Here is a 26,459-nt window from a genome sequence, read left to right on the forward strand (position 1 = left end):
ATTCCAGGGGATGTTCCCTTCCTTGCCCTGGTTGGGGAGGAACAGATGAAGAGAGAGGGGTGGGGAAGGCCAGTCCTGGGGAACCAAGGCATACTGATCTGCACTGGGAGGTGGAACAGAGGCACCCAAGACCTCAGGACCTCAGGACCTCAGGGCATGTGTCTGAAGGATGGGTGTGAGGGCTGGAAAGGAGGCAGATGTTTCTGCAGGTGGTTCTGGGATATGAAAGCAGCCTAGGTTTGGATTCAGCCAGCTTGGTTTGAATTCCAGCGCCACTACTCTCAGCCATGTGATCTTAGCCAGGAGATTTCATCTCATTTTCTCACCTTTGAGGTGAGGCTGCTGCATTCATCAACACCAAACTACACAAGGTGGACAGACGGGCTGAGCCCTGGGTCAGCCAGCAGAGATTGAGCTCTATTTCCTGCTATTTTCTGAGCCCTGGGGGAGCAAGGCCTCTGAAAGGAGTAAGGGGCTTGCTTTGATTTGGGAACACTCATATCTGGGTGACACAAAGTCCCCAGAGTGGGTAGGTGCTGGCTGGGCTATGACCTCCAAGGGCTACTCTGGGGCAGCCCAGGGAGCTACTGGCTGTCCCTCTCCCAGTGTGCATATGTAGCTGCACACTCTCCCATTAAAGGGCTCCCAAACACACCTGTCAACACACCCGGCCCAGTCACCAAAACCTCGACTCCTGGGGTCAGCCTCAGACCTGCCCTGAGAGGGGATCTTAGTGGTCAGGTCAGGGCCACAAGGCCCCAGGGTCATAGATGGGGGGTTGGGAGGGAGTAGAAAATAGCTAAACTTCCAACAGTACTCCTCTTCCTAATTCTCCATCCTGCCTCTCTCTCCCGTCTAGAATCTCCCCTTCCGGTTCAGCCCCTCCTTGCCAGAGGGGGCTTTCTAAAGCCGAGACCTACACAGGTCACAGTCCCTTAGTACACATCTGCCACCTCCCACAGGACCAAAACCAGACCCTGGGGCTTCCACGACCTGTCCCAGCCTGCCCTTCCAGGCTCTTCTCTGGCCACTCCCCACCATACCCTTCAGGATCCAGCTACACCCATCTGTGGTTCCCCCAACATGGCCTGAGTTTTGATGCTGCTCGAACATGTGGGTGCCACTCCCTGGAATGTCTTCATGCCTTCTTTATCCAGCAAGCTCCTACACATTCTCCAAGATACAAGTGAAGTGCTACCTCCTCTGGAAAGCCATCAGCTATGTCACAACTCCAGTACCACCACCAGCATCCCACTGCACTGTCTATCATACTTCCCAGGAGGAAGATGAGCCCAGTGGCACTCGAGACCAGGAGGCCTGGCTGATGGCAGCATAGTAGCCAGAGTTGAGCCTCCACAGACCCTCCAGATGGCTGCAGGTATGACCTCACTTCACCAACTGGAGTCAGCCCCACTCATCCCTACTGGATCCAGTGCCGCTTCCAGCCTACCAGCAACTTTGCACCTAGCCTGATCTGAGAAGCAACCACCCCTTTATCAACCTGCTTGCATCCTCCCTGACAACATCCAGGCTTCTCTCTGCTTCTCAATTTAAAGGAGGAAAGAGAAGGAAATGTAGCTCTTTCTCGAGACCCTCTGGGTCAGAAACTTGGCAGGGAAAAGTAGCCAAGGCTGCTCCCAGGAGGAATGTGGAATAAGATACACCCAGTTTTCTGAAACCTCAGCCCTGACACTGACCTTCTGGGTGGCCACTTCAAACATACTCCAAAGATGAGGAATAGAAGAGAGAGTTTGAATGATAATAACCAATATGAGCTGCTTGGGCATGTTACATAGCCTCTTTGTACCTTAATTTCTTCATCTATAAAGTCACAATAATGGTACCTAATGTATACATAAAGTTATAAGGATTAAATAGTTAATATATGCGTAGCGCTTAGAAAATCTGGCACAGAGCAGACGAGTTCTGTAGACACGCTAGCCATTATTCTTGTTGGGACAGATGTTTACCATTTGTCAAACATGTCAAAGGTCACACAGACAGAAAAGGGCGGGCAGGAGTCATAAGTCTCCCGTGCACACTCCTTTTCATGTTGCCGGCCCAAGCCAGGACTCAAAGCTACCACAGGCATGCTCCATCTGCCTTGAAAGTGCTCCACTTTAGCTCCCTATGCTTCTCCTCAATATCTGCTTTCCTGTGTCCACAAAGCCCTGGTCTGAACTCCTGTTCCTGCTCTCTGAGTAGCTCTTAAACCTATGACCTTGTTTTGAAGTTGCCACTCAGCATTGGCCTTCACCACCCATCTAGGATCTGACTAAAGGATCTCTCTCCATCCTCTGGTTTCCCATTCTCATTGCACAGGTGAAAAGTTTTCCCTGTGCATAGAACCTGATGTCGCTAGGACAGCTCCTTACCAGCTCCAGCTACAGAGGAGAGGAATTGGACACCAAGATTGAAATCAAGGTGCATTCAATTCCAGAATTCCTTATAGCATCCCCTCACTCTCCCCAGCAGGGCAAAATCAGCTTGCTGAGGAAGCTTGGAGTAGGGGCCTCTGCCAGCTCATTTCTCTCAATACAGTTACTCTCTCCCTGACTTCCCTGGAGCCATCCACCATGCGCAGTGTCCCCAGGCAACCCTGATACTCTAAACCCCACATGGACTCCCTCACTTCATGTTATTTATACTTTTCCATCACCACCTGGGTATCCCCATCCGTGGGAGGAATCTGATCCTAACTTAGAGGATTCCCTTGGAGCTGGAGGCCTCTGGGCTGAGGCAGAGGTTCCCTTCAAAGCTGGGTCATTGTGAGTGACACTTAGCTGGATGTCTTGATCCTTGGCCATTGTTTTATAATGGGGAAACTTATGTGATTATGATTTTCACATTTGGAAACCTAGCTGAAAAGACCTCCAGACCTTTAGGGACCAATGAAGAGTGGAAAGTTAAATACGGACACAAGAATTGATGGAGATTTGCTAAAAGAGGGTTCCATTGTCACTATTATGGGGCCAGGAAACCTCATCAGGTAGAGTGGGGAGACCATATACTTGGAGAAAGATAGAGAGGGTGTTGTCATGGTTCAGAGACAGCCCAGCACCAGCTATGCCTGGGAGACTGGGTACTTTATTTCATGAGATGGCACTTGTATAGAAGAAAGACAAGAGTTTAAAGCCAGAGAAACCTGAGGTTAGTCCCAGCCTGCCACTCAAATCGTACTTTGCGATTTTGGGCAGGTAATCCCAATTACTCTCAAGTTTTCTTTCATCCAAAAATAAAATAAAATGATAAAACAATAATGATACTACTCTCCCTCAGAGCCAGTATCAGCAGTCAATGAGCTAATATACGTGAACTCCCTGGAACATAGTAGGTGCTCCATAAACAGCTGAGAATGGTCAGGGTTGCGGTCTCACCATTGCCTCAGTCTCCCTATCCTCCTCTTCTCCTCACATCCCCTCCTTGGCCTTGTGGCCCATCTCCCAGATTTTCTGCCCTGTTACTTTCCTGGGAGCTCTGGGGCTGTTACTTTAGGCTGTACCTGAGAGAACTGCCAGTGAAGCTTCATTCTCTTGGCTTTGGCATAACCACACTCGATGAGCCGTGGGCGACTGTTGACATCCACCAGGCACCGGTTGTCATCGTCGTCAATGGTGGGGCTCAGGATGCCCACGTGGATCTGCTGGCTGCTTGTGTAGTACACGTTCTGGGGTGGGGAAAGGGAGGAGGAAGGAGGTTAACGCTGTCTGGGACAGGAGGCTAGCAAAGAGATCACAGTTAGGGAGGAGCCTAGATTCTTGAAGCTCAATGGCCTTCAAATTATTTTCCTAATGCAACCAACAGGAAGAACCCTTTTACATTACAATCCATCATAGCATATAATAGAAGAAAAACTTGAGAAATAAAATTTATCTTTACTCTATGCAGTACACTCAGATTTCAATTCTGTCCTTTCATTGAGAAACATTGGTCAGAACTCTTCAAGGTGACTTCATGGCCCAAAGTTTAAAAATACTGCTTGAATCCAGTAATCACAGACTTGTTGACTTCTTTTCTTCATAAATATTTTGTGCCAGACACTGCTGGGTCAGTAGATACAGAACTAGAAGACATGGACTATGCCCTCAGAGAGCTCAGAGTCTTGGGGATGAGAAATATGTAACACATAATTTCTATCCATACTAAGACTGTGGAGAGCTGGTCTTGGCAAACCTTCTCTTAAAGGGCTATACAGCAAATATTTCAGTCTTTACAGGAGTGAAGGGGTCCCCAGTGCCATCCCCAGGTTCACTGATTTTCTAGGAGGATTCATTATATAGTTATACTCATGGCTATGATTTATTACAGTGAAAGGATATGGAACAAAATCAGCAAGAGGAAAAAAGTACATGGGGTGAAGTCTAAGAAAAGCCAAGAGAAAGCTGCCAAGGGTCCTCTCCCAGAGGGGTCATACAGCATGTGCTGAATTACACTCCAGCAATGAGTTGTGACAACAGATGTGAATTGGTGCCAACCAGGGCAGTGCATTTAAGACTCAGCAGCCAGGGTTTTTACTGGGGGCTGGCTAAGTAGGCAGCCTCTGCCAAGCATGTACCAAAAGCAGGTGTTCAACATAAACCATATTGTTTGTACAAATAGTTTAGTCATCGCAAGCTACTCCTCAGTTGTGGAAATAGTTGGAATCCTCCTGAAATCCATGTTTGCAGATGCCAGCCAAGGGCCAGCCTTGTAACAAGTCCTTTGAATGGATAGCAATCAGTCCTGCAATGTTAACTCTTTTTTGTACTGGGCCATAAAGTCTCTGTCAACTCAACTTTGTCATCATAGCCACAGTTAATACATAATAAATGGGCCTGGCTGCGGGCCAATAATTTATTTACAAAAACAGGTGACCATATTGTAAGCTGCAGTTTGTGGCCTTGGTCCAAAGGAAAGCCATGGCCTTCATGACTCTTGGCCCTAAAAGTTTTCAGGAACTTACCTCAAATCTGAGCAGTTGTTCCCAACAAGGGGTCTAAGAGGGAAGCATAGGATCCTGTGGGCCCTTTTCCTCATTTTACTAAAGGAATTAACACATCCTTCTATGATTAAGCCCCAGGGGCAAACCAAGATACCACCTTACTTTGCTTTAGATAAGAATTTGGGTGTTCTGTCTTGTAATTGTGAATTTTTAATGAAAAAAATCTCTCACTTGTAAATATTTTCAATAAATTCAAAATGTTAAGATAAAGCATTCCTTGCTTTAACAAAAGGGTGGACAAGGAGTTTTAAAACATGGATGCAGGGCATTAAAGGGATATGGTGGTAAGAATGGCAGTGCAGGTGAGGAGCAAAAGAAAGGACTGGTCCTTCATGGACATGTTCTTTCTGACCGCCCAAAAGCTCAAGGTATCCAGAGAAGACCGAGGACCAAGCAGGATTTTCCCCTTAGCAAGGCCAGTGTATCTGTCAAGACCCCAACAGGAAACAGATGGCATGCTTAAGTAAGGGTAAATGTGAGGAGGGTATAAAAGAGTCAGGACTTTCAAAGGTGTAGGTAGGGTGTGAGAAAATCACAAGAGATAGTATACCCAGGGGGCAAGTGACATGGAGCTGTTACCACTCCTAGGGTCAAAGGGATAAGGGAAGAGTTACCAGAAACAGTATAGTTACATAGAGAGGGCTGACAAGCTCTGGTTGAGGGCCATGGGCTAGCCCAAGGCAACTCTTAAGGAGGAGGAGGGATAATGATAGTGGTGGGAAGTGATAAATAAATTCTCCAACTTCTCTCTTCCATCCCCACACCCTTCTGCCAGGACAGTCTATTAGTAGAATCCAACTGGGAGACCACTGAAATGTTCCATGCAGTCAGCCTTCCAGGGTAGAAGGAACAGTGGAGGGTAGCTCTGGAGCTAGTGGAATAGGGGTTTACTCTCTAAGGTATTATTACAAGTTATTAGGTTTAGTGAATCCATGTAAATCGACATCAAAATTATGAAGACTGATTCTTCCCATAATAGAGGTAAAAGATCATGGTGACCAAAGTTCCTCCATGCTGAACAGTGGCCAAATATAGACTGCCCAGCTTCAGTGAGGAAGTGTAATCAGAAAACAGAGGTAAGGACATCTATTTAAAACCTACACTGAGTAAGAGTGGGATTCTATTGCATTCCTGAGATCCTCCACTTTGTGGCCTAGATTTCCAGTTCAGAACCAAGGAAAGCTGATGACCTGCTGTGGCTTCCACTTTATTGGAGGGAAGGGAGAATTTGAAGACTCATAGTATTTAGGGAATTAAATATCATGCAGTTAGGCATCTCATCCATCCATCAATCTGACCGAAAATTAATCTCTAAATTGGGTTCAGAGAACACAGAGATGAGAAAGGCACAGTTCGTATCCAGGAGGAGCCAGTCAAGTTGGAGAAGCCACCATATCAGGAAATAATCACCCTAATCACACTACTGCAAGAACTGCCCCTACTTCTTCCATTCATCCATGCTGACTCTTGCTATTCTTAAAAACAGAAATGAAAATACACTACCTCCAGAAAGACTCCCTGAGTGCTGTAGAAACATGGGGCCTCAGTCTGCCTCCTGGGCCTGTCTCCAAATGGTGCACACCCGTTTATATTGACCAGCATTGCCTTAACTTCCCTTTATCTTGAGTGAACTTGAGGCAGGCTTCTCCCTGGTTCCAGGCCCCTGACCTCCCTCTCACTATGCCCTTACACTACTCAGGTGGACCAGAGGCTCCTTACTAGGTGGCATCTTATCTCCCTCCACCTCCCTCCACAGTCTCAAGGTGACCTAATTACCATGGAGAAAAACATCCCTAAGTGGCCCTAATTGCAACCTCAGTAAATCACTCACACCCCTCAGTAATCAACCCCCTTATTATCTTCCAGTGCTTTTTCTTTAACCTGCTCCCAGCCCTTAAAAACCCTGCTGTCCTTTGACGGAATTGAGTTCTACTCTCTTTCCCCTATGGTAGCATTAAATAAAGTCATCCTTGCTTATTTCACATTGTCCAGTACAGTTTTTTCTTTGACAATAGCCTTGGATTGAACTCACCATGATCTCTCTTCAGGATGGAATGTAGCTTTTAGTTACCTCGTATACCAGGACCTAGATTTCCTGAGGATCAGGAGTGCGGGCTACCATGCAAGGAGAGGCAGGGTCCCCAGGTATTTCCATCCCTTCCTTCCTCTCCAGGGCCTGTCTCTTGTCTCCAGGGCAGGCTCCACAGACACAAGCAGCTGCCCAGGTAATAGCTGAAATCAGCCTTATCCACTTAGCTGCTCTGGAGTGCTTGGGGGAGATGCTCTGAAAGAAGCACTTACAATCCGGTCCAGCTGTCACTGGAGTTGTTTATTGCTCCAGTCTAGGGAAATCAAAATAGGGACAGGCAGTTGTTTGTTATTTAAAAAGCAAACAACAAAGTCCATCTTGGGTGGTGTAACCATGAAGCCGGGAGATCACAGAAAAATTCAGCAAAGAGGATTCTCTAAGGCTGTCACTTAGACATCTCAGAAGCCCAGCCAGTGGTGGATTGAATCAATAAATGGCCTGAACACAAAAGACAAAAAGCAGCTCTGTATATGATGCCCCACGTTTACTGCCTGCAGCCATGGCAAGCACCAGGTATGCTTTCTAAACTAAGAAACTCTGCTTGGACACAAAGTCTGAGTCACTGCACATACCTCCCTCATTCAATTCATTCATTCATGGTGCAAAAGTTATGCTAAATGTATAGGGCCTGCCAAGTATGAATCTAGGCACTGGGCAAATACAAGACAGAGATAAACAAGACAAAGTCCCTGTCCTCAAGTAGATCCCTATTTAATGGGGATAAAAAATAACTATTATACCATAGCGCAATTTCACTTCTGTTTCAGATGCAGGAAGTTACAAGAAAATGTCACCTCCACCTTACCAAGAAGAAAAAGCTGGATAATCTACAAATTTATTATATTGAGCCTATCAAAATGTCACAGGGCAATCAGGCCAACTGAATTCCAAAGGGTGACAAGCTGCTGTTAGAGAGACAGGACATGTGAACTTTCTCAACTTTGGCAGATCACAGGTTAAGAAGAAAACTGATATTTTAATAAAATTTTAATTAATTCTTAATGACTGAATGTGGACTAATGTGACTTTAGAATCCCTGGGAGTCCCAGACACAGGGGAGACTGTCACCACTTGCCAGCTTCTTTCCACTGGCCTCCACTGGACACTCACAGGAAAGTCTGGGGGCAGAGTAGGAGCGACCTCTCCGGGATGCAAGGGTACAGGGCCTGCCTGTGTTTGAGGGTGTTGCAGGGGTACCTGGAGAAGCCCATCCACATCCCAGGTCCTGCATGACTAATAGGTGGTGACTGGTCACCACTGAGGGCAAAGACATGAAACCCACCTACTTCCCAGACCCTTCTCTGATACAAAGTGGAGGCTGCCTACCACTGGGGGTAGGGGCAAGAAACCCTGCTGTGCCACCAACTAGATCCAGCTCTGTTATGAGACCAAGGCCACCTGCTGCTGCAGGAGGCCAAGAAACCCTGCCCCCCACCTCTACCTGATAATGAAAGGCTGGGTAACACTGGTGAGGGGTAGAAAAACTACTCCTCTATCACAATGACCCTAAGTGAAGGCCATCTATCACTTAAGTGTGGAGCAAGCAACCCAGCATGCTCAGTATCCTGCACCATTATAAGGCAGAGTTTAGATGCCATGGAGTCAGGAGGGATGGGACAACTGCTTGAGCTCTAGACCCTGCACTGAGTAGGAGGCAGCAGTTATTTGCCAGTGAGTGAAGAGAGGGGATGCTGAGAAAGCCCCATGTGAGGCTCAGGCACACAGGGCCTGGCTAAGACTGAAGCTGGAGGGGATGATCCAAGAAATGCACTCCCAATATGAGCTTTAGCACCAAGTAGCAAGCAATAGCAGCTTGCTGGTGAAGCAGAGTCAAAAGTGCAGAGACCGAGTCCCTGTATGTATGGTACAGGTGTGCAGAGCCCGAGGCGGACAGGACTACTGAGACAAACCTTCTAGCACTTCACTAAGCACCAGGTGGCAACAATCTACCAATGGGGGGATTTGAAGCCTGGGGTGCACTGAAGGTAACTATAGCAACAACAAAACCCAAATACAGCTTAGTGACAGACTAGAGTTACTCAAATTTCCACACTCATGGCCTTCTGAGGAATAATATTACCACAGTCTTTACTGTTCTTTCATATATAGTGTATGGAATTTAATAAAAAATTACAAGGCACATAAAAGAAATACAAAAAAGATCAATTGTCAAGAAATAAAATAGCCATCTGAACCAGACTCTGAGATACAGGATGCAGCTGCATGGAGCACTGGTGGTAATGCAGTGACCGTAGATGCTTTGGTGGCCAAACCAGGGTATGCTGGGGATTCACTAAAAGGAAACAGAGCAATGAGACCAGGTAATGCAGAAGGAGTCAATCCACGAACGACCGTGGTTGGGCTTTAGACAAGGGAAACTGTGAAGATTTAAGCAACAGTGATTCTCAACAGGGGGCAATTTTACCAACCAGGGGATATATGGCAAAGTCTGGGGACATTTTTGTCGTAGGACCGGGGTGGGGGAGGAGGCTATACATAACATAATAGAGGTCAGGGATGTTACTCAACATCCGATGATGCACGGGACAGCTCCCCACAACAGAGAATTACCCGGCCCCAAATGTTAATACTGCCACTGTGGAGAGACCCTGACTTAGGCTTCTAACAATAAAAACTGAAATATTTTGAGCTCTTACTATGTGCCAGACATGAAATAATTTGCAAGTTTGATCTCATCTGATCCTAATCAACGTGAAACAGTTAATATTATTATCCCCACCTTGTTGATGAGAAGCACAGCGAAATTAGTAACTTGCCCAAAGTCACATAGTTGGCGAACTGTAGCTAAGATTCAACCCGAGGCAGGTGACTCTAGAGCCCTGCTTGTGACCGCATGCGCCCCCCTCCCCAGGACCACCCTGGCTCCAGGGGCCAGGCTGGAGGGAAGACGTCAGCACAGGAAGACTGGTTTAGGAAGCTGCCGCTGTGATTGCTTTGAGCAATGCGGGGAGCCTAGGCTAAAGGAGTAGCAGAGGGATGGATGGGGGACTTTACTAAAGGGCCTATAATAAACCATGGTACAAAGTGCTGGCTCAGCAACATCCCTCCCAGTAACTCCCGGCAGGGTCTGAGGGTGAGCTGTTATCCTGTCTGTGGATGGTTTACAAACCCCAGGACGTGGAAATGACATCCTTGGCCACTTGACTCCTCCTCAGCTGCGCATGATTGATTTGGCTCATTCTCGGCTCAGCCCCACACAGGTGCAGCAGGGCTGCAAACCAGAGCAGGGGTATTTCATTCTGGTGCTTACCGGAGAAAGAGAAAATCCACCGGCTAGGTAAAAGAACACACACACAGGTGTCTTGGGTCCCAAGACCCAAATAATCATAGTTATTGATGACTATGAAAGTCATCAATAACTGTTCAGAAGGCTAGATATGTAGCTGACTCCTGGCGATCCACATATAAAAACAAAGTCACATATAGAGAATATGGGGAGTGCTTTTGAGAATTTAACGTCTCTTATCTAAAGCAAGCAAATCCTTTTGCTGGAACCTTATCATTTTTGTTGCATTTTTATGGACAGGTAAATCCAAGCCACATAAAATCTGTTTTGTAGATTTTGCTGATGTTTAAAAATTTATCAAAATTAAAAACCATTATTTATTAGCTAAGCACTAAGTATATTAATTTTTTAATGTGTGCATCAATAGTTCATTTATGTCAGGTTTAAATCCACACCTTATGAAATAGAATTTGAAAAGTGGCACGGTGCTGTCCCCCTAGCCAGCGACAGAAGCAATGACTAATAGCTACCCTGGGCAGCTGGCCAGGGAGCCCACAGGGCCTCTGCGTGCACTCTCCTACCAAGGCCTGGCACTGCTCCCTGTCCCCTCACCTCACCTCTCATATAGACCATCCCGCAACACCCACAGGGGGTCCTCAGCAGCCTTTCTCTGCTCAGAAGTCAAGGGGCAGGACCCACCTCTCTTGGGGACTGACTTTCGGCCTGTTACAGGATCTACACTTAGGTGTTTTAAACATCATCTCACTGACAGAAACTGCCACCGCAGGTTGAGCCACCTCAGGAAGAGACAAGACAAGAAAAATATATTTCTACCCGCCTATGCCGGGCTTTCTGCTGGGTATTTTCCATTTCCTGTGGTCACCTTCCATTTTTAAAGCTAAGGAAACTGAGGCCAGGTGGGTTAAAAAACAACAAAACTTGCTAAGGTGCACAAGTAGGAAGCTGCCCTCTCTACTCCCTGCCTAGGGGGAAGGCTCAGCCCAAGGCCTGGTTCCTTCTCCTGGAAGGCAGCTGGATAGTTTTCCTTACTCCCAGGACACTGACCCCCTCGGCAGGGTCTCCCCTTGCCCTGGGCTGAAGCTGAGGCACCACCTCTGACCCTGTCTCAAACCTTCAACTCAGCCTGGCTCCCTAAGGCCATCCTGTACTCAGACCAGCAACAGAACTTCCACAGGCATTTCCACTAAACTGATCAGACTCGGTCCTGGGGTGCTGAGAGGGGGCTAAGAGGCTGTGAGGGGAGGCAGGGGCTGCGAAGGTGGGGGCCTGGTGGGTGGGTGAGCCCCCTCTCAGCCCAACGAGAGCAGATCTTCTTTTACCTTTCTTATATTTGGCTTTCATATAACATTTTGTTTGAACAAAAGATTCTGAAGAATTAAAAAAAAAATGTTGGAAACCATGGTTTCAAAATACAAGGCATTCGTGCTGAGGATGTTAAAACCTAGTAAACTTTCTTCAGTTTATATGCCATCAACGAGCATTCATAACTATTTGGATAAGTGGCTTTAACCTCCTGTACCCAACCTCTATTAGGTGTGGTCAGTTTACAGTTTTTCAATCATTTAATTCCCTTCTTCCATCCAGACTACTATCTCTCAACTGCTAGGGAAATTCTGGAGGTGACACCAAGATCGGCAGAGGCTGAGGTGAAAGGCTCTCGGGAGTGGGATGCACAGAGAGCGAGGGGAGGAGGCCCCCCCCAACAAACCAGGAACACAGTATAAAAGGGGGTTGGTTAGTTCAATTACTTTTCAAGTCACATCTGCAGTATCAGTTTTCTTGAAAACAATGGACTTGTGAATTTTGAGCCCATTTCCTCCATTAGACAATGTGTCCTTGGCCCCCTACTGGCCTACTGAGTGGGTGTCCTTGGAAAAAAATAAAGTACCTTAGAGACTTTTGCAGACATTTCTCTTGCTGAGCCTCCGGTTGTAGTGAATGGCTGAAACCTTCCTTTGGAGAGTGGTGAGTTGGGTGGGAAGGGCAAAGTGATTCTTTACAAGAGGTTCTAGAACCTACCACAGGGGAGAACACAAGGGCATTTGCAGGGTGCCTTCATGGAACAAGTGACCAGGGGTGAACCACAGTCCCTGCAGTCATTTATTTAGATAATTGGAAGAGCTCTGCAGCCCAACAAGGGGTCAAGAGACCAGTTCTCTGAAGGGGTGGGGGGACACGACAGGGGAGTGTGACACAGGCTAGGGTATTGAGTGTCACACATAACTGGTGGTGGAGGGTGGGGAGGGACTACAAAAGTCAATGAAGAGAGGTTGCAAGGGGAAGGCTTCCTAGGGGAAGGGGTGCGAGCTGGATCTTGGAAGAGGACGAAGAGCTGAGAGCGGGAAGGGTAGAGGAATCAAAAGCACATGTTATAAAAAACTTCTCTACCCTGGCTGCATATTAAAGTCATCTGATAGGCTTTAAAACCTAAATCACAAGGGATGGGGCCTATGCATGGGGAGTTACGCCAGTTGATTCTAATGAGCAACTTAAGTTAGTTGTGTTAAAGGGACTTTGGGCAGCTTAGGGAAGCAATGTAGGGACAGCATCTACAACCTCCTGGGTTTTAAGCCTCTTTTTCTGGGCAGCAAGCTGAATCCCTTTCTGTAGAGGCAGGATGAGATTGGCCAAGAAGTTAAGAAGCACCATTGTTTGGGACAAAGGCTCTCAAAGTGTAGTCCCTGGGAACTTGTTAGGAATGCAACTTTTAAAACCCAACCCCAAATTTCAGAAGCAGAAATTCTGAGCTTGGGACCCAGGAATCTGCATTTTACCAAGCTCACCAGGTAAATCTGACACATGTTAGCAGTCGAGAACCATAGGTTTTGGAGAAAGGTGGCCTGGTGGGTTAGGGGGATTAGGGGCTTGCTCGTCAGGAACATGTGGGTCCCCACTCGACACCTCCACCCTCATTTCCTAGAGGTGACCTTGAGGCATTTCAGCCACTCTGAGCCTTTGTTTCCTGACCTGTAAACTGCAGTTGTTGTTGACGATGTAAGTATTGATAGTCCCTAGTCGGGGCACAGAGACTGCAGGGCAGGGACCAGGGTCTCAGTAGAGGGCAGGAAAAGACCCAGCACCAAGGGGAGCTGCTGATTCAGCTCCCTTGCCTCAATTCCCCTTATCTCTGTAGCCCCTATCCCACATCAGACCAATCAGGAGGCCTGTGGGTGAGAGGACATGGAAGCAGCAGGCAGGGTGCCTGCCATGTGGGTGGGACAAAGAGCGAAGAGATTTGTTTTATTAAATATCAATTTGCAGAGTGGTGACTATGACATCCATAATGCGCATTAGAAATGGGCTCTTTCCCACTTACCCAAAGAATGAGCTTCAGACCTCTCTGCAGTCAGGGGTGGGCTGATTTAAGGGTCTGTTATTGGCAATTAACCCCTGGAAAGAGGTGAGTTACCTTACCATGCTGAGGGCCACAGTTCACTGATGATATATCAGGAGTGAAGGGGAGTCATCTCCAAAATGCTCTTATATTCACCAACCACAGAACTAGGTACACGTAAAAGGAGTGGAAAATATTTATAAACACTCTGTCATAGTTGTACAAGAACATCATTGTGCAAAGCATGTCCCTCAGCTCAGGACTCCCTTTGTGAATGAGCTTCCCTGGTGGAGAGGGGGCAGGGGAGGCCGAACACATGGATCCCCAGCTTTGGGGGTAGAGGGCGGTATCTGGCATTCGGCCCAGTAGGCAGTAGTTGATCCAGTCCAGTTCAGCAAACCCTCCTTAGTGCCCACCTTAGCATCAGGCCAGGCCTGTGCTGGGTACTGGGGAAGCCGAGAGGAGAAGTCACACCCCACCCTTGAGGAGCTCTCTGCCTGGTGGGAGACAGACATGCAGGAGGCTGATCAGAATATACTCATGCCCAGATTTATCACAACCTGGGACTAGGCCATGAGTGATGACATCTGAGAACAGCCTAGGAGGGAAGAAGTTTACCCAGATAACTTGAAGGGGGAAAGAAACTCTTGGCAGAGGGAATAGAATAAGCGAAGGCACAGGGGCACATGTATCAACATTGACAGTTTGGGGAAACAGAATGTCTATAGGGGATTGGAGGACAACGAACGGGGCTGGAGAAGCAGTTTGGGGCTTGGACAGCACCCTGCAACTGTGGAGCTGTGACTTCGGATTATGAGTTTCTCCTCTAAATTCTGGGTGGAATTCCTAGGGAGTGCTTGTTAGTACATCTGAGAGGTTCTCAGAGTTTTTAGAGTTAAAAACATCTTAGATGCCTGGAAAGCAAGTTTGGGCTGGAGGTGACTTGAGCAGTTTCTACAGGGCTGTCTGGAATATTTCAACCCTGTGCCTGCAGGGTGGCAGGAAGGAAAGCAGAGCTCTTGGCCAAGAAGTTTTCTTTGAACATAAGAATGAATAGAAAAGGCCAAGCTGGGCCTCATTTCTGCTTCCCAGCATGCACCTGAACCAGGTGGCAAGGGAAGCAGCCACTTAGCATATTGTTGGGTTGGGAAAGTTTAATTTAGGTTCATAGCTGTTTATATGTTTTTGTGTTTAATTCTAGGTCCTAAGTTCACAGCACAGGTGTCAGCTGTCTTTGCCACCATCTTTGGGGAGTTTGCACCCCAAACAGCCAATATCAGCAGCCCTAACCCCCACCTTGCTTTGTCCTCTCTTCCGGTGTCATTCTAAGCTCCTGGTGTCCTCTAGGCCTCAGCACCCGGTGGCCCAGTGTTTCCTTATGATGCCCCCTGCCCTAGGAGAGAGCCAGGTATCAGGGGTCACTCTGGACTTCAACCAGTGAGAGACCAGAGACAAACCAGAGGAGATACCTACAGAATGCTTGACCTACTGAATATTTTGTGTGCCTTCTTGTAATAGCATTTTTTTTTTTTTGCGACTGATGGGGAGAAGGTAGCTTAAAAGTCCAAGTACCTGGATGTACCAAGTCCAAGTCCAAGCATGCTTTTTTTTTTTTTCCTCTAGGGGTGACTCTTAGGCCTAATTTTAAGTAGGCTTAGCCTATCCTTTGCAGGGTTAAGTTTCATGTGAACAAACCCCCAGATTGAGGGCTCCACCTATTGCTTTGGTTGTCCCAAGTGCTTGCGAGAATATCAAGAATTCTCTACTTGGGGAAGGTGAATTTTCCCGCTTTCTTGCAATTGCCCCAAGGGGGCTTTGCAAATACATTCTTTTTCATTTTTTAAAATTTATTTATTAATTAAAAAAATTAAGAAACCAAGTAAAACATCAACATATATAATCAGTAATTCACAATATCATCACTTAGTTGCATATTCATCATTTCTTAGAACATTTGCATTAATTCAGAAAAAGAAATAAAAAGACAGTAGAAAAAGAAATAAAATGAACACAGGAAAGAAAAAAAAAAGATTATACCTACCATACCCCTTACCCCTAGCTTTCATTGCAAATACATTTTTATTCACTGTTCAAATCACTCTGAGATTTATTGGGGCATCACTCTGGACAAACCTACAAAATTTCATGTCCTACTGAAAGTTCCACATACTTATGGTGTTCAATTAAGCTGTCCACATAAGTTATATTAGGAAATGGACTAGTCAAAATAAAAATTTTGTACCACATAAACATTTTTTGCTTTAGTCTCACACATAAGTTAAAGTTTTAAAATAGTAATTATGCTTTCTTGAGTGGGTGAAAAGGGGATACAATCACAGCTAGTGAGCCTGGAGGTTCACATAACCTTGAGTGAGCTCCTGGGAGTGGATGAGTATCTGAAAATTATCTATCATATGGGAGGGTAAAAGTAGAGAAGTTGAGAACTGCTTAGGAAGTCCAAGTTATGAGGCAATCACATCAGTGGGGATTAGGCAGCAGCTTTTACTGCTTGCAGCTTCATCTGCTTGTGTCTGTCTCTTTGGTTCTTTGCCAAGGCCTTTCTGCCATCCCCCCTCCCCTCACTCCCCCCACTTTCTGTCTGTCCACACCCAGGCCAGCCTGGCTGCCATCAGGTGGCATCCTGGGTAACTCTTTCCAGCAGAGCACAATGACACAGATGTGAGCTCCAAGCAAAGGCCATTTCAGGCAGAAAAACTGCCATGGGAGAGATCACAGAGGAGGCCCGGCCAACAGTGATGGTCAGGGCAGTGGGTCAGGCCCCAGTGACTGACGGATGGGAAGACAGGCTGCTGACAGGATGTGTGCTGCTGCCACAGCAAGATCACAGCAGGCGGGGCCAGGGATGGGACCAGGAGGGGTGGGAGGTAGTAGGGGTGCCCTCGGCCTTATGAGACAGGTGAACTGACAGCCCTCACCGGCAGTCCATATAAATGTACCCGGCCCGTTGGTACCTTCAAGATGAGCACATCAGACATGGAATGCATCTCCCACTGATCAAAACTCCCTTTGGGGCTCAGTCTTTCCTGGATTGATAACAGAGACCCAGGTGATTCCTGGAAAACTCCTGTTTTTATAGCACAATCTCATATTAGCTCTTTTTATGCTATGGCAGATGTTGTTGGCGCTCCACCCACATTCCCTTGGCATTCACCATTCCTATAAATGCAGGCTTTCATCTGCCAGGCTCTGCAACTCTCTCCAAGGGCTTTCCCTTGTTGCAGGAGTGGAAGTCCCAAGGGATTAATGCCCCTCAACCAAGGGTGGATGGGAGCTGGTGGATACATAACCCATCCTCCATGCCTCTTGGGATAATTGTGAGACATGTCAATAAGGCCTTCTGGAAATCCCAGTGAGCCCCATTGACCCACACTGCTGACTTGTTCATTCATGCACCTTTTTTTTTTTAAGGAGCTCACAGCTTTATTGAGCAATTCATGAACAGGCAGCAATCCATATAGAAAGTAGAAGGGAGCTGCACTGAGCAAGGAGAAAGGGGGAGTTCAAAGAGGGCAAACATGGAAGCAAGTGAGGAAATGACATTCATGCACTCTTGATTGACTTCCCTCCCTCCCCTGGCTCGTTTTCCTACCACCTTACCAGTAGTTCCTTGAATTTCATCCCAGATTGGCTGAGAGTCTCGTCTCAGGAAAATGCCACCCAAAGTAGTGGTAGACCCAGGACTCTGCTCCACCTGTGGCCCTCATGCCCAGAGTCCCCAGCATAAGTACTAGAGGCTGAGCCTGAACTCATCACTACACTCGTGTCCAAGCACAATCTCAGTCAGCAATGGGGATTCATTTTAAACACCAAATCTGGTATTTGGGACTTTCTGGACATTTGGGGAGACCCTATGTCTGACAGGCCAGCTTCAAGGGTGTTAGTAGTTATGGCATCTGTGTCCATTGCAAGGCAGGCCCAAGTGGTCTCAGAAATCGCTACACCCCCTCTGGCCTGGAGATCCCTGGATACCTTCACTCTAACTTCTCTCACTGTCACCTGCTGCAGGCTATGACACCATCCTGGTGAAAGTGGACACCTTCAGAGAGAAAGCATAGTTCATCCTTGCTTTGGCCCTCCAGCAGTACCAGTCTCTAGAAAACTAGCATACCCCTCTTGGAGTGGCTGCCTCTTTAGCAATGACCTCATCTTCTCTGAGAATGCCTTTGACCATAGGTAGGCCTCGAATGGCCATGTCTATTCTGTGGTTCTACTACCTTTCTTCTTGGCAAGAATGGAGTTATTACAAAGGGCCCAGAAGAGTCTTTCCTCCAAGGAATTTGAAACTTGAGAGGGAGAGATACAGAAATTAGACAGCCTTGTAGCTAAAACACATTTAGGCCAACTCCCTAGAGAAGATCCATGAATTACTGAAATCCCTGGAGCTGTCCTAGTTCCTATGTTTTCCCACCCAACCCTTCTTTGAGTCAATGAAAATGAAACACCCAGGTTTTCTTTTTGTTTATAGCTTGGGCAATCCTAATTTTTTGTTGTGATTTTTCTTTTTGATAATAACCCCCCCCCCCCCAATTAACAAATACATTAGCTTATCCATAAGAAGATCTCTATCTTTAAGAAATCTCAACCACTTGATATGTGATATATGTGATGACTGAGTCCCATTGTGCCCCTATTTTGGAAGGTATTGTTCAAAGCTCTTCAAAACCATGTTTGCCTGCCTACCACCTGTCACCCACAGACCATTAGCTAAAGTGGAGCATATCCTCAACACTGAGGAATACCTCCTTTGCATTCTTCTTTTCAAAACCCAATGGTCTAACCAATCTTGCATCAATTTGTGACAATCAATGAATGTTTCTTAACTACCTGAGAACAGATTGATTCATTGTTCAAAGTATTCACTGCCCCATCCCATGAAGCACCTGCTAGCAGTCCCCTCCCTCCTGAGCTATTATACATCTCTATCTCATTAATGTTGGACTTTCCCACATGTCTTGCTTTGACAAATGGAATATGAATAGGACTGACGGTGCCATTTCCAATGAAAGGCTTTAAGACCCATTAAGTTGTTCACCACTTCTCTTTCATTTTTTTCTGCTACTAGACTGGCAGTGCTCCAGATTGGGGCTGCTCCTTTGGCCCCAGAAAAAGGTGAAGTAAAACAAAGCTGAAGTTGAACCATGATATAATATGAGCAAGAAATAAGCACTTGTGTTATAAACTACTGAGACTTTGAGATCATTAGTTTAAAACTGAGTAATGAAGAGGGACTCTAGTTGAGGGATGCTGCCAAACTCTAAAATATGGGACACTGACTTTGGGGCCAGAAAGTGGTGGGGAGGAAACCACCACTGGAAGCTGGAAAAGGGGTGACCTCTATAACATAGTGGTGAAACATCTGACCAAACAGTTGCTTGACATAACTTAGTATTATTAGCATAGCAAAAGACCTTGAGCTTTAGATGAAAAACCCACCTTTGTTACTATCTGCTACTTTTGCCAAGGTACTGTGAAAAAGAGATTAAGTCAGAAATGAATTGGACATGTGGCATGACTGAGAAATGATTGATATTATAAGTCATTGAGATTATTGAAGTCATTTGTTACTGAAGCATAACCAAGCCTGAACTGACTGACACAACCATTTTCATATGCCCCCTAACCAAGTAAACACAAAAGAAGAATGACAAAATGCAATGTATGCTCTTAATGAAAGGTACAAGGGGCTTTGAAAATGTATGCCAAGGGGAATTGACCTAATGGTTGGAGGATGGGGTACACAGGGGGTTGATTCAAGAAGGATCGATTCTATATTCAGACTGCCCAGATTCAAATCCCTGCTCCCACTGTTCATTAGTTGTGCAACCATAGAAACTTAACTCCTCATTGTCTCAATTTACCCATCTTGTAAAAACAGGGGATAATAATGGTACTTACTTCATAGGGTTTCCGGGGGAATTAAATAGATTGATTGTCCCATATTAGCTGTTAGTAATGACAGATAATATTGGTCATTCTCTACAAGATTCCAAATTCCCTGAGGATAAAGACCATGTTTTTCTGGTTCACTACTGTTTCCCCATCATCTCATCCACTGCTCAACACACAACAAGTACTCGAAACATATTAGTTGATTAAATGAATAGGTTAATAAATTACTCCAGACACTTGAACTCCAGCTCAGAAATGCATCCAGGCTCACTTTCTTTGCCTATTCACGTCCCTCATTAAGACCCTTCAGCTTCTCTCTGCTCAATTTTGGATGTGTACCTTGGATTCCACTCTCCATGTAAACTAGTGGATTAATGGCTTGGATAGAAAATGGTTTTACTCCAAGTCAAGATTCTTAGCAGTTGCTCCTGAGGCATGGTCTAGTGCCAGGCCTAACCCTTACCTGGCCCCATTGGAAATGAGGATGCTCTATCCTAGGCTGACGTATAACAACAGTGATCCTGCACTGAATTAAGAAGCATTTGGAATGTTTCCAGTGAGAGAGACTGTATGTGTGTATGTGTGGAGTGGGTATGTGTGTGTGTTTAACAGATATTTTAACATATGGTCAATGCGGGGTCTGGACTCACTAGCAATCTCAGTTAGTGATCAGGAAGATGTTGGAAAGATAAAATCTGCAGTTTAATATCCAGTGGGAAGAAGTTGGCCTAGAAAAATGGAGTTCATGTGGATGAAATGATGGCCCACAGATTTTAATCTGCACATACAAATCTCTATTTCAGCTGCTCTCCTACCATCTCCATCTTCATCTCTGTCTCCATCTGCCTCTTTCTTGGGAAGAATACAGTCTGCATTACTGGGAAAAAAAAGCTCCAGCTCATCTCTTTACTGTGTGGTTCAGCCCAGGTGGCAATGCCAGTTGCACTATGGCAGAGAAAGTATTATGAAACTGAGGCCATTCTTCTGAGGATTCCTTTCCTTGTCACACCATAAGATATAAAATAAAGGTATGGCATTGGTGCTTAAGTATTTTTGAATTGATGTGTAAACAAATGAATGAATGAATTAATGAATGAGTGAATGAAATGATACAGAATGAACATGAGAGGACATTGTGATGCATTCTAAAAATGGCCACAGATTCTTCCCATCGTTGCATGCACACCACTTTGCAGCTCCTCTCATCGAGAAGTAGATTCCATTTCTCTACACCTTGAGTCTGGACTTTGACCAATGTAATTTCCATAGCAAAAGTGACAGAGCCTTGAAAAGCACTCATTCATTTGTGTTGCTTTCTCTTGCTGCCCTCAGAAACCCCCATCACTGCCATTGTATGAAGAAGCCTGGACTAGCCTACTGGGTGACGAAACACACATGTCCCAGTAGCCACCTCACTCCAGCTGATAGTTAACCAACCTCCAGAAGTAGTCACCTAGGTAACCAGCAGTTGACCACAGAATCATGAGTGAGCCCAGCGGAAGCCAGCAGGAGAAACAGCCAGAAAAGCTCAATCCAAATTGCCAACTCTCAGAGTATTGAGCTAAATAAGTGGGTGTGCTGTAAGCCACTACATAGGGAGGTAATTTTCTATGTAAGAAAATCATATCAATATGGTACTTATATTTCACAGGTGTGTTTGTAAAGTATCTCGTTCAGAATATAAGTGTTTACTAAATTTTTCTTTTTTTCTCCCATCTGGTTGAAAGAGATAAAATAAAAAATAAATAATGATAATAATGACAGTATGTGCCATTTAATGAGCTTTCATTATGTACCAGGGATGCTATTATTCAATCCTTGAAATAATCCTGGGTAAGTGGGGTTATAATCTTCTTCACTTTTAGGAAAGAAAAGAGAAATTGAGAGAGGTAAATTAATGGGTAGGAAATGGCAGAGTGGGATCTACACTCAGGTCATCTGGAACCAAAACCCATTTCTCAATCTCTAAATTCTGCTTCTTAGTTAAAGAATTCTACATGCAGTCCCTACTTCTTGTTTTGTTTTTGCTTGTAAGCCTCACATTATTGTTTTAGGTCCAAGTATAGATCCTCCTCCAGGAAGGCTTCTCTGACTTCTCAAGGTCACAATGATCCAGTCCTCTTTCTCCATAGCAGGTGGGACTCAGATTCCTTCCTCAGGTGTAGTTGAGGCTCCATAAAGATATTCTGATACTGCACTGAATGCAGTGTGAGGTCCTGGAGTGGATGTGATGGGGACAGACCTCAACTGTCATGAGGACAGACAGCCCAGTGCTTTACCTGAGCACAAAAGCCAGGGACCAAGGGTGATGACTCTTGCAGTAAAAGGAGATGTCTTCTCCCTGGTCCTGATTCTGCTATCCCTTTCCTCTCATACTCCCAGTTCCTATGGGGCACAGTTGTTGTTTTTTCTTGGCCACAGGGTATTCCCTACAGAAGACTCCAGCAGGATATGCATCATTAAGATTTCCTGGCAGAAAATCCGCAATGATTCTGTCTCTATGTCTTACTCTACTCACCATTTCCTGATCTGTCATGGAGAACCTCACCATGTAAGTGATAGTGAGAAGGCAGCCACATAACACAGATTTTCTGGGTGTCAGTCTCAAATATCATACATTTTGTGATGAATTATCTACTTTCAGGAAAATATGTTATTTTCAAAAAAGATACATTGTTAAATGTGTAGCTGCATATGATTTAATTTTTGTTTTCATTATGGGGCTTTCTCATCCTCTCCACCCCTGATGTACTCTGTGCTTCTTCCCTGGTTTGATCTTCCCTCGTGTGCTCTACCTCCTAAACATTTCCCTTGAGCCTTCCAGAGCTGGATATCAAACTTCTAGCATCTTTCAAGGACAGTTGTTTCCTACCAAAGAGGACTTTTCTTGTCCCTACCTGTTCTAGTCTGCTAGCTGCTGGAATGCTCTTTTATAGGACTCTAATAAACCAATCAAGACCCACCCAAATGGGTGGAGACATGTCGTCCCTTAATCCAGTTTAACCACTCTTGACTAAATCACATCATCCAGGGAGATGATCTGATTACAGTTTCAAACATACAGTATTGAATAGAGATTATTCTACCTTTATGAAATGATATTTTGATTAAAACATGGCTTTTCTAAGGGGCATACTTCCTTTCAAACCAGCACACTACCAAATATAGCTCTTCTACTACTTGTGTGTGTTTTTGAATCTGCTGATTCTCTCATTAGGGACACGAGGTGGAGTTGGTATTCTTTCTCTCTCTCTCTCTCTCTCTAGCCCCAGTTCAACATCTCAGCCTCTCCAGCCTAGTGTAAAATAGTTTCCTCCTTAGGATCACCACATCAGACCCTACCTCCCTCTGCCAATTTTTTCCTTCTCAGCCAAGTACTTTCTGGGTCATCTGCTACATCTGTCTGTCTTTTGTTTCAGGCTGACAGCTTCCTCTACATCCCAAATGGGCAACACTTGAGGGTATCAGTCAATGACTCAACCGACACCCTTGTCTCAATTCCAGGGAGGGCTGCTTTACACTTTAGCTCCCACACCCATACCCTAGATATTATTGCCCCAGACTGCTTCACCTCTGAAATTGTATCCCACTTTATCCTACTGGTCTCCCAAACTGCCTGTTAACCTTAATTGCTCATGCTCTTGCTTCTCTAATACCTACTGTACTGGTAGAAAGGGTTATGTACCCTTGAAAAGTCATAGTTTAATTCTAATCTCATCATATGCAGGCAGATGTTTCTTTTCATCCCTATCTAGCACTTTGGGTTGGGGGCTTAATTAAATTATCTCCATGGAGATGTGACACCCAATTGCAGGTATTAACCTTGGATTAGAGGGAGATGTGATTCCACCCATTCCAGATGGGGCTTGATTAGTTTACTGGAATCCTTTAAAAGATGAAGCATTTTATGAGAGAGACATGAGAGAGCCAGAGCCACACGGCCCATGCAGCCAGAGACCTTGGAGATGAAGAAGGAAAATGCCTCTGGGGGAGCTTCATGAAACAAGAAGCCTGGAGAGAAAGCTAGCAGACATCGCCATGTTCACCTTGTGTCTTTCCAGTGGAGAGAGAAACCCTGAATGTCATTGGCCTTCTGGAATCAAGGTTATCTTTCCCTGATGCCTTAGATTGGACATTTCTATAGACTTGCTTTAATCTGGACATTTTCATAGCTAGAACTGTAAACTAGCAACTTATTAAATTCACCTTTTTAAAAGCCATTCCATTTCTGGTATATTGCATTCCAGCAGCTAGCAAACTAGAACACCTGCTCATCAACCTGAGACTTTCAAAACTATGACTTTTTTTTCTTTCCTTCAATACTTTCAGCTCCCTCCTGGCCTCTCCAATCCCTAGAAAGCCTACACTCAAATTCCTTTAGTCGCTCCCTTGCCAACTTCTTCAAGTCCTTCACTTGCTTATTCTTTCTGTCTTCTAGACCATGCAAACCCATCTATGTATCCTCATTTGCTTCTCCACACCTGTTCCCTGGTTGAAGAGAAAAATCATGGATATGGGAAAATTAGATCCACCACAAACTCATGGTCTTCAGCCTCAACCACGCCCCTCAATACTGCTTAGTATTCCTTCTTTAGGTCCTGGGGCAGCAAGTGAACTCCTTACCTTCAGGAGAGTTTCTAAATCTCTACTCTCCTACATAACAGGATCCCCACTCTAAGATCCATGTTTCATTTGCAAGATAGCCTATAAACTTGTTCTGCCTGAACCTCCTCCCTCTGTCTTGTTCTTGGACCTCAGAGGAAGAACTTCTTTTTCTGGAGTCCAAGACCAACCACCACATGGTACTTGGACCCCAACCCGTGCCACCCTCTCTACCCTCCCCTCCAGAATTATTGCTTTGTTATCACCCCCTCCATACATCAAACTTCCTTCTCTACTGACTTCTTTCCCTCAACTTCAAAACATGACCCCTTATTGCTTTCTATTATTTAGAAAGCAAATAAGAGTACATACCCTCTGTCAAGCCCACATCACTTCTAACAGCTAGCTCCTTTCTCTCTTTCTATTCATAGCAAACTCTGAGGAAAAGGAGTCTGTACTCCTTCATTCCATTGTCTCACTTGCTTCCATGGCTCTCTTGCCAGATATTCCACCATTAGCACCGGCATTGTGGAGGAGGAAATGCTTCCTTAGTATCATATTAGAAACCTCCAGAGAGAGGATGAGGGAGTTAACCCCTGCTCAGTCCATTTGGTGGTCACTTAAAGAGCTTTAGTTGTATTCAATTAATTAATTTACTCGACTTATTCTGCATGTATTTGTTAAGTACCTCTAATGACTGAGACAAACATGATTGGGTGACTTTTGAACAATCTAGTATATTTCAAGGATGCTTGAGATAGTGTTGAAATGTAAATCTATTCTGTATCCCAGCTCTATAAGAATTAAGACCAGTAAGTCTACTTTTCTGCAGAAAAAAATGTGAAATTTTCCTTTTACGCTTGTCCTTTACCCAAGTTAACCTCCACTCCCATACGTGTCCTTGCATTTAATAGTGTATTTTTTAGTAAGAAAAAAATAAAGCTGCTCTGATGATTGATTTAAAGGGCCTAGCACTGCTAATTCCCAGTATATTAACACAGAGCTGACCTCAAGGACTCCACTAAATCTCAACTTTGGTAGGTCTATTGCACAGCAATGAATAGATTTCAGAAAAGCATCTGAGAGAAAAGGCAATGTGGTGGAAATGGAGTTAGTTGGTAAAATCAAATATAAGAAGCCATTTATGCCAGTGATATTATCTGAACCCATCTTCTTAGGAACTTTCTTAATATTGACAAGCATATCTTTAAGCTGCTCCTGATATAAACACTTTACAGACATCCCCACTGAATGCCAACAACTTTTCCCCAATGCCAGAGCCTATTTATTTATACTCTTGTTGAGGTTCCCAACTGGGGCAGTACCACCTCCTCCAGGGGACTTATGGAAAGTCATCAGGATGTTTTGGTCCCATATTGACATGCCTTATAGTCAGGGTCCAGGGATGTTAAACATCCCGCATTGAGCAGAATAGTCCTACACAATGAAGAACTACCCCACCCAAAATGCCAGAGACCTCTTACTAAAAAACAGCAGTAATGAACAGCAAATTAAATAGCCTACTTTTTGAGAGTCTGCATTTTATGCAAGGAACATCACAGCAATCACATCCACTCTAGGAAAACCTCTCCACTTCCTTCTCCAAATGGAATCCCACATTATATAAAAGAGGAGGTACATTTGGGGAGGAAACTCTCGCATATGCCATTCAGCAGTAGCCTCGCGCATAGATAGAATGCTTATTCTGTGTCACTGGCTAGCTGTTCTTACCTTGGGCTCTCCTGGATTCAGTTCTTCAAGGCCATCTTGAGTAGGGAAGCGAGTTTCAGAAGCTCCAGGGGAAGTATTACTGAATACAGCCCTGCCAATAGGAGAACTTGTGGGGCCTGGGGAGTTTATGTTTGGATGAGAGATCTTTTCCCTTGCTGGGGGGTTGGTTCAGATTGGAATGGCAGGCCAGCTTCTGTGTGCCAGCAAGACTTGGTGGCAGGAGAGGCCTTGATGAAAGGAAGAGTCCCCACTCCTGCCCAGCCTGTGCCCACAGCAACAGGCCCATTGTCAAGACAAATGGCCAGGCTCTGGCTTCCATCTCAGTGGGGGAGGGCACATCTCTCAAGCTCCCATTTCTAGGTCACCATGGAAAGATACTGGGTCTAAAAGAAAAGGTACAGATCCTGCCAGATCTTGACTAATAATGACCATCATGGCAATTTCCATACATTGATTACAGGCTTACTGTGTGCCAGGCATGGCACTAAGCACCCTGGGCATTTTCTCTACTTAATCCTAAAAAACCCTTTATGAAATAGATGGT

General features: G+C 45.3%; 1 protein-coding gene across 4 annotated transcripts in view; it reads right to left on the bottom strand.

The window, feature by feature from the left end:
• The window catches only part of GALNT18 (polypeptide N-acetylgalactosaminyltransferase 18), a 390,932-nt gene that overhangs the window by 50,670 nt on the left and 313,803 nt on the right, over window positions 1-26,459 (bottom strand). For all 4 annotated transcript variants that reach the window (XM_077113997.1, XM_077113999.1, XM_077113998.1 and 1 more), the window contains one exon: window positions 3,503-3,667. In XM_077113997.1, coding sequence (XP_076970112.1) covers window positions 3,503-3,667 — 165 coding nt within the window. The remainder of the gene's footprint in view (window positions 1-3,502; window positions 3,668-26,459) is intronic.

The sequence above is a fragment of the Tamandua tetradactyla genome, chromosome 8 (assembly GCF_023851605.1).
Source record: "Tamandua tetradactyla isolate mTamTet1 chromosome 8, mTamTet1.pri, whole genome shotgun sequence".
Lineage (NCBI taxonomy): Eukaryota > Metazoa > Chordata > Mammalia > Pilosa > Myrmecophagidae > Tamandua > Tamandua tetradactyla.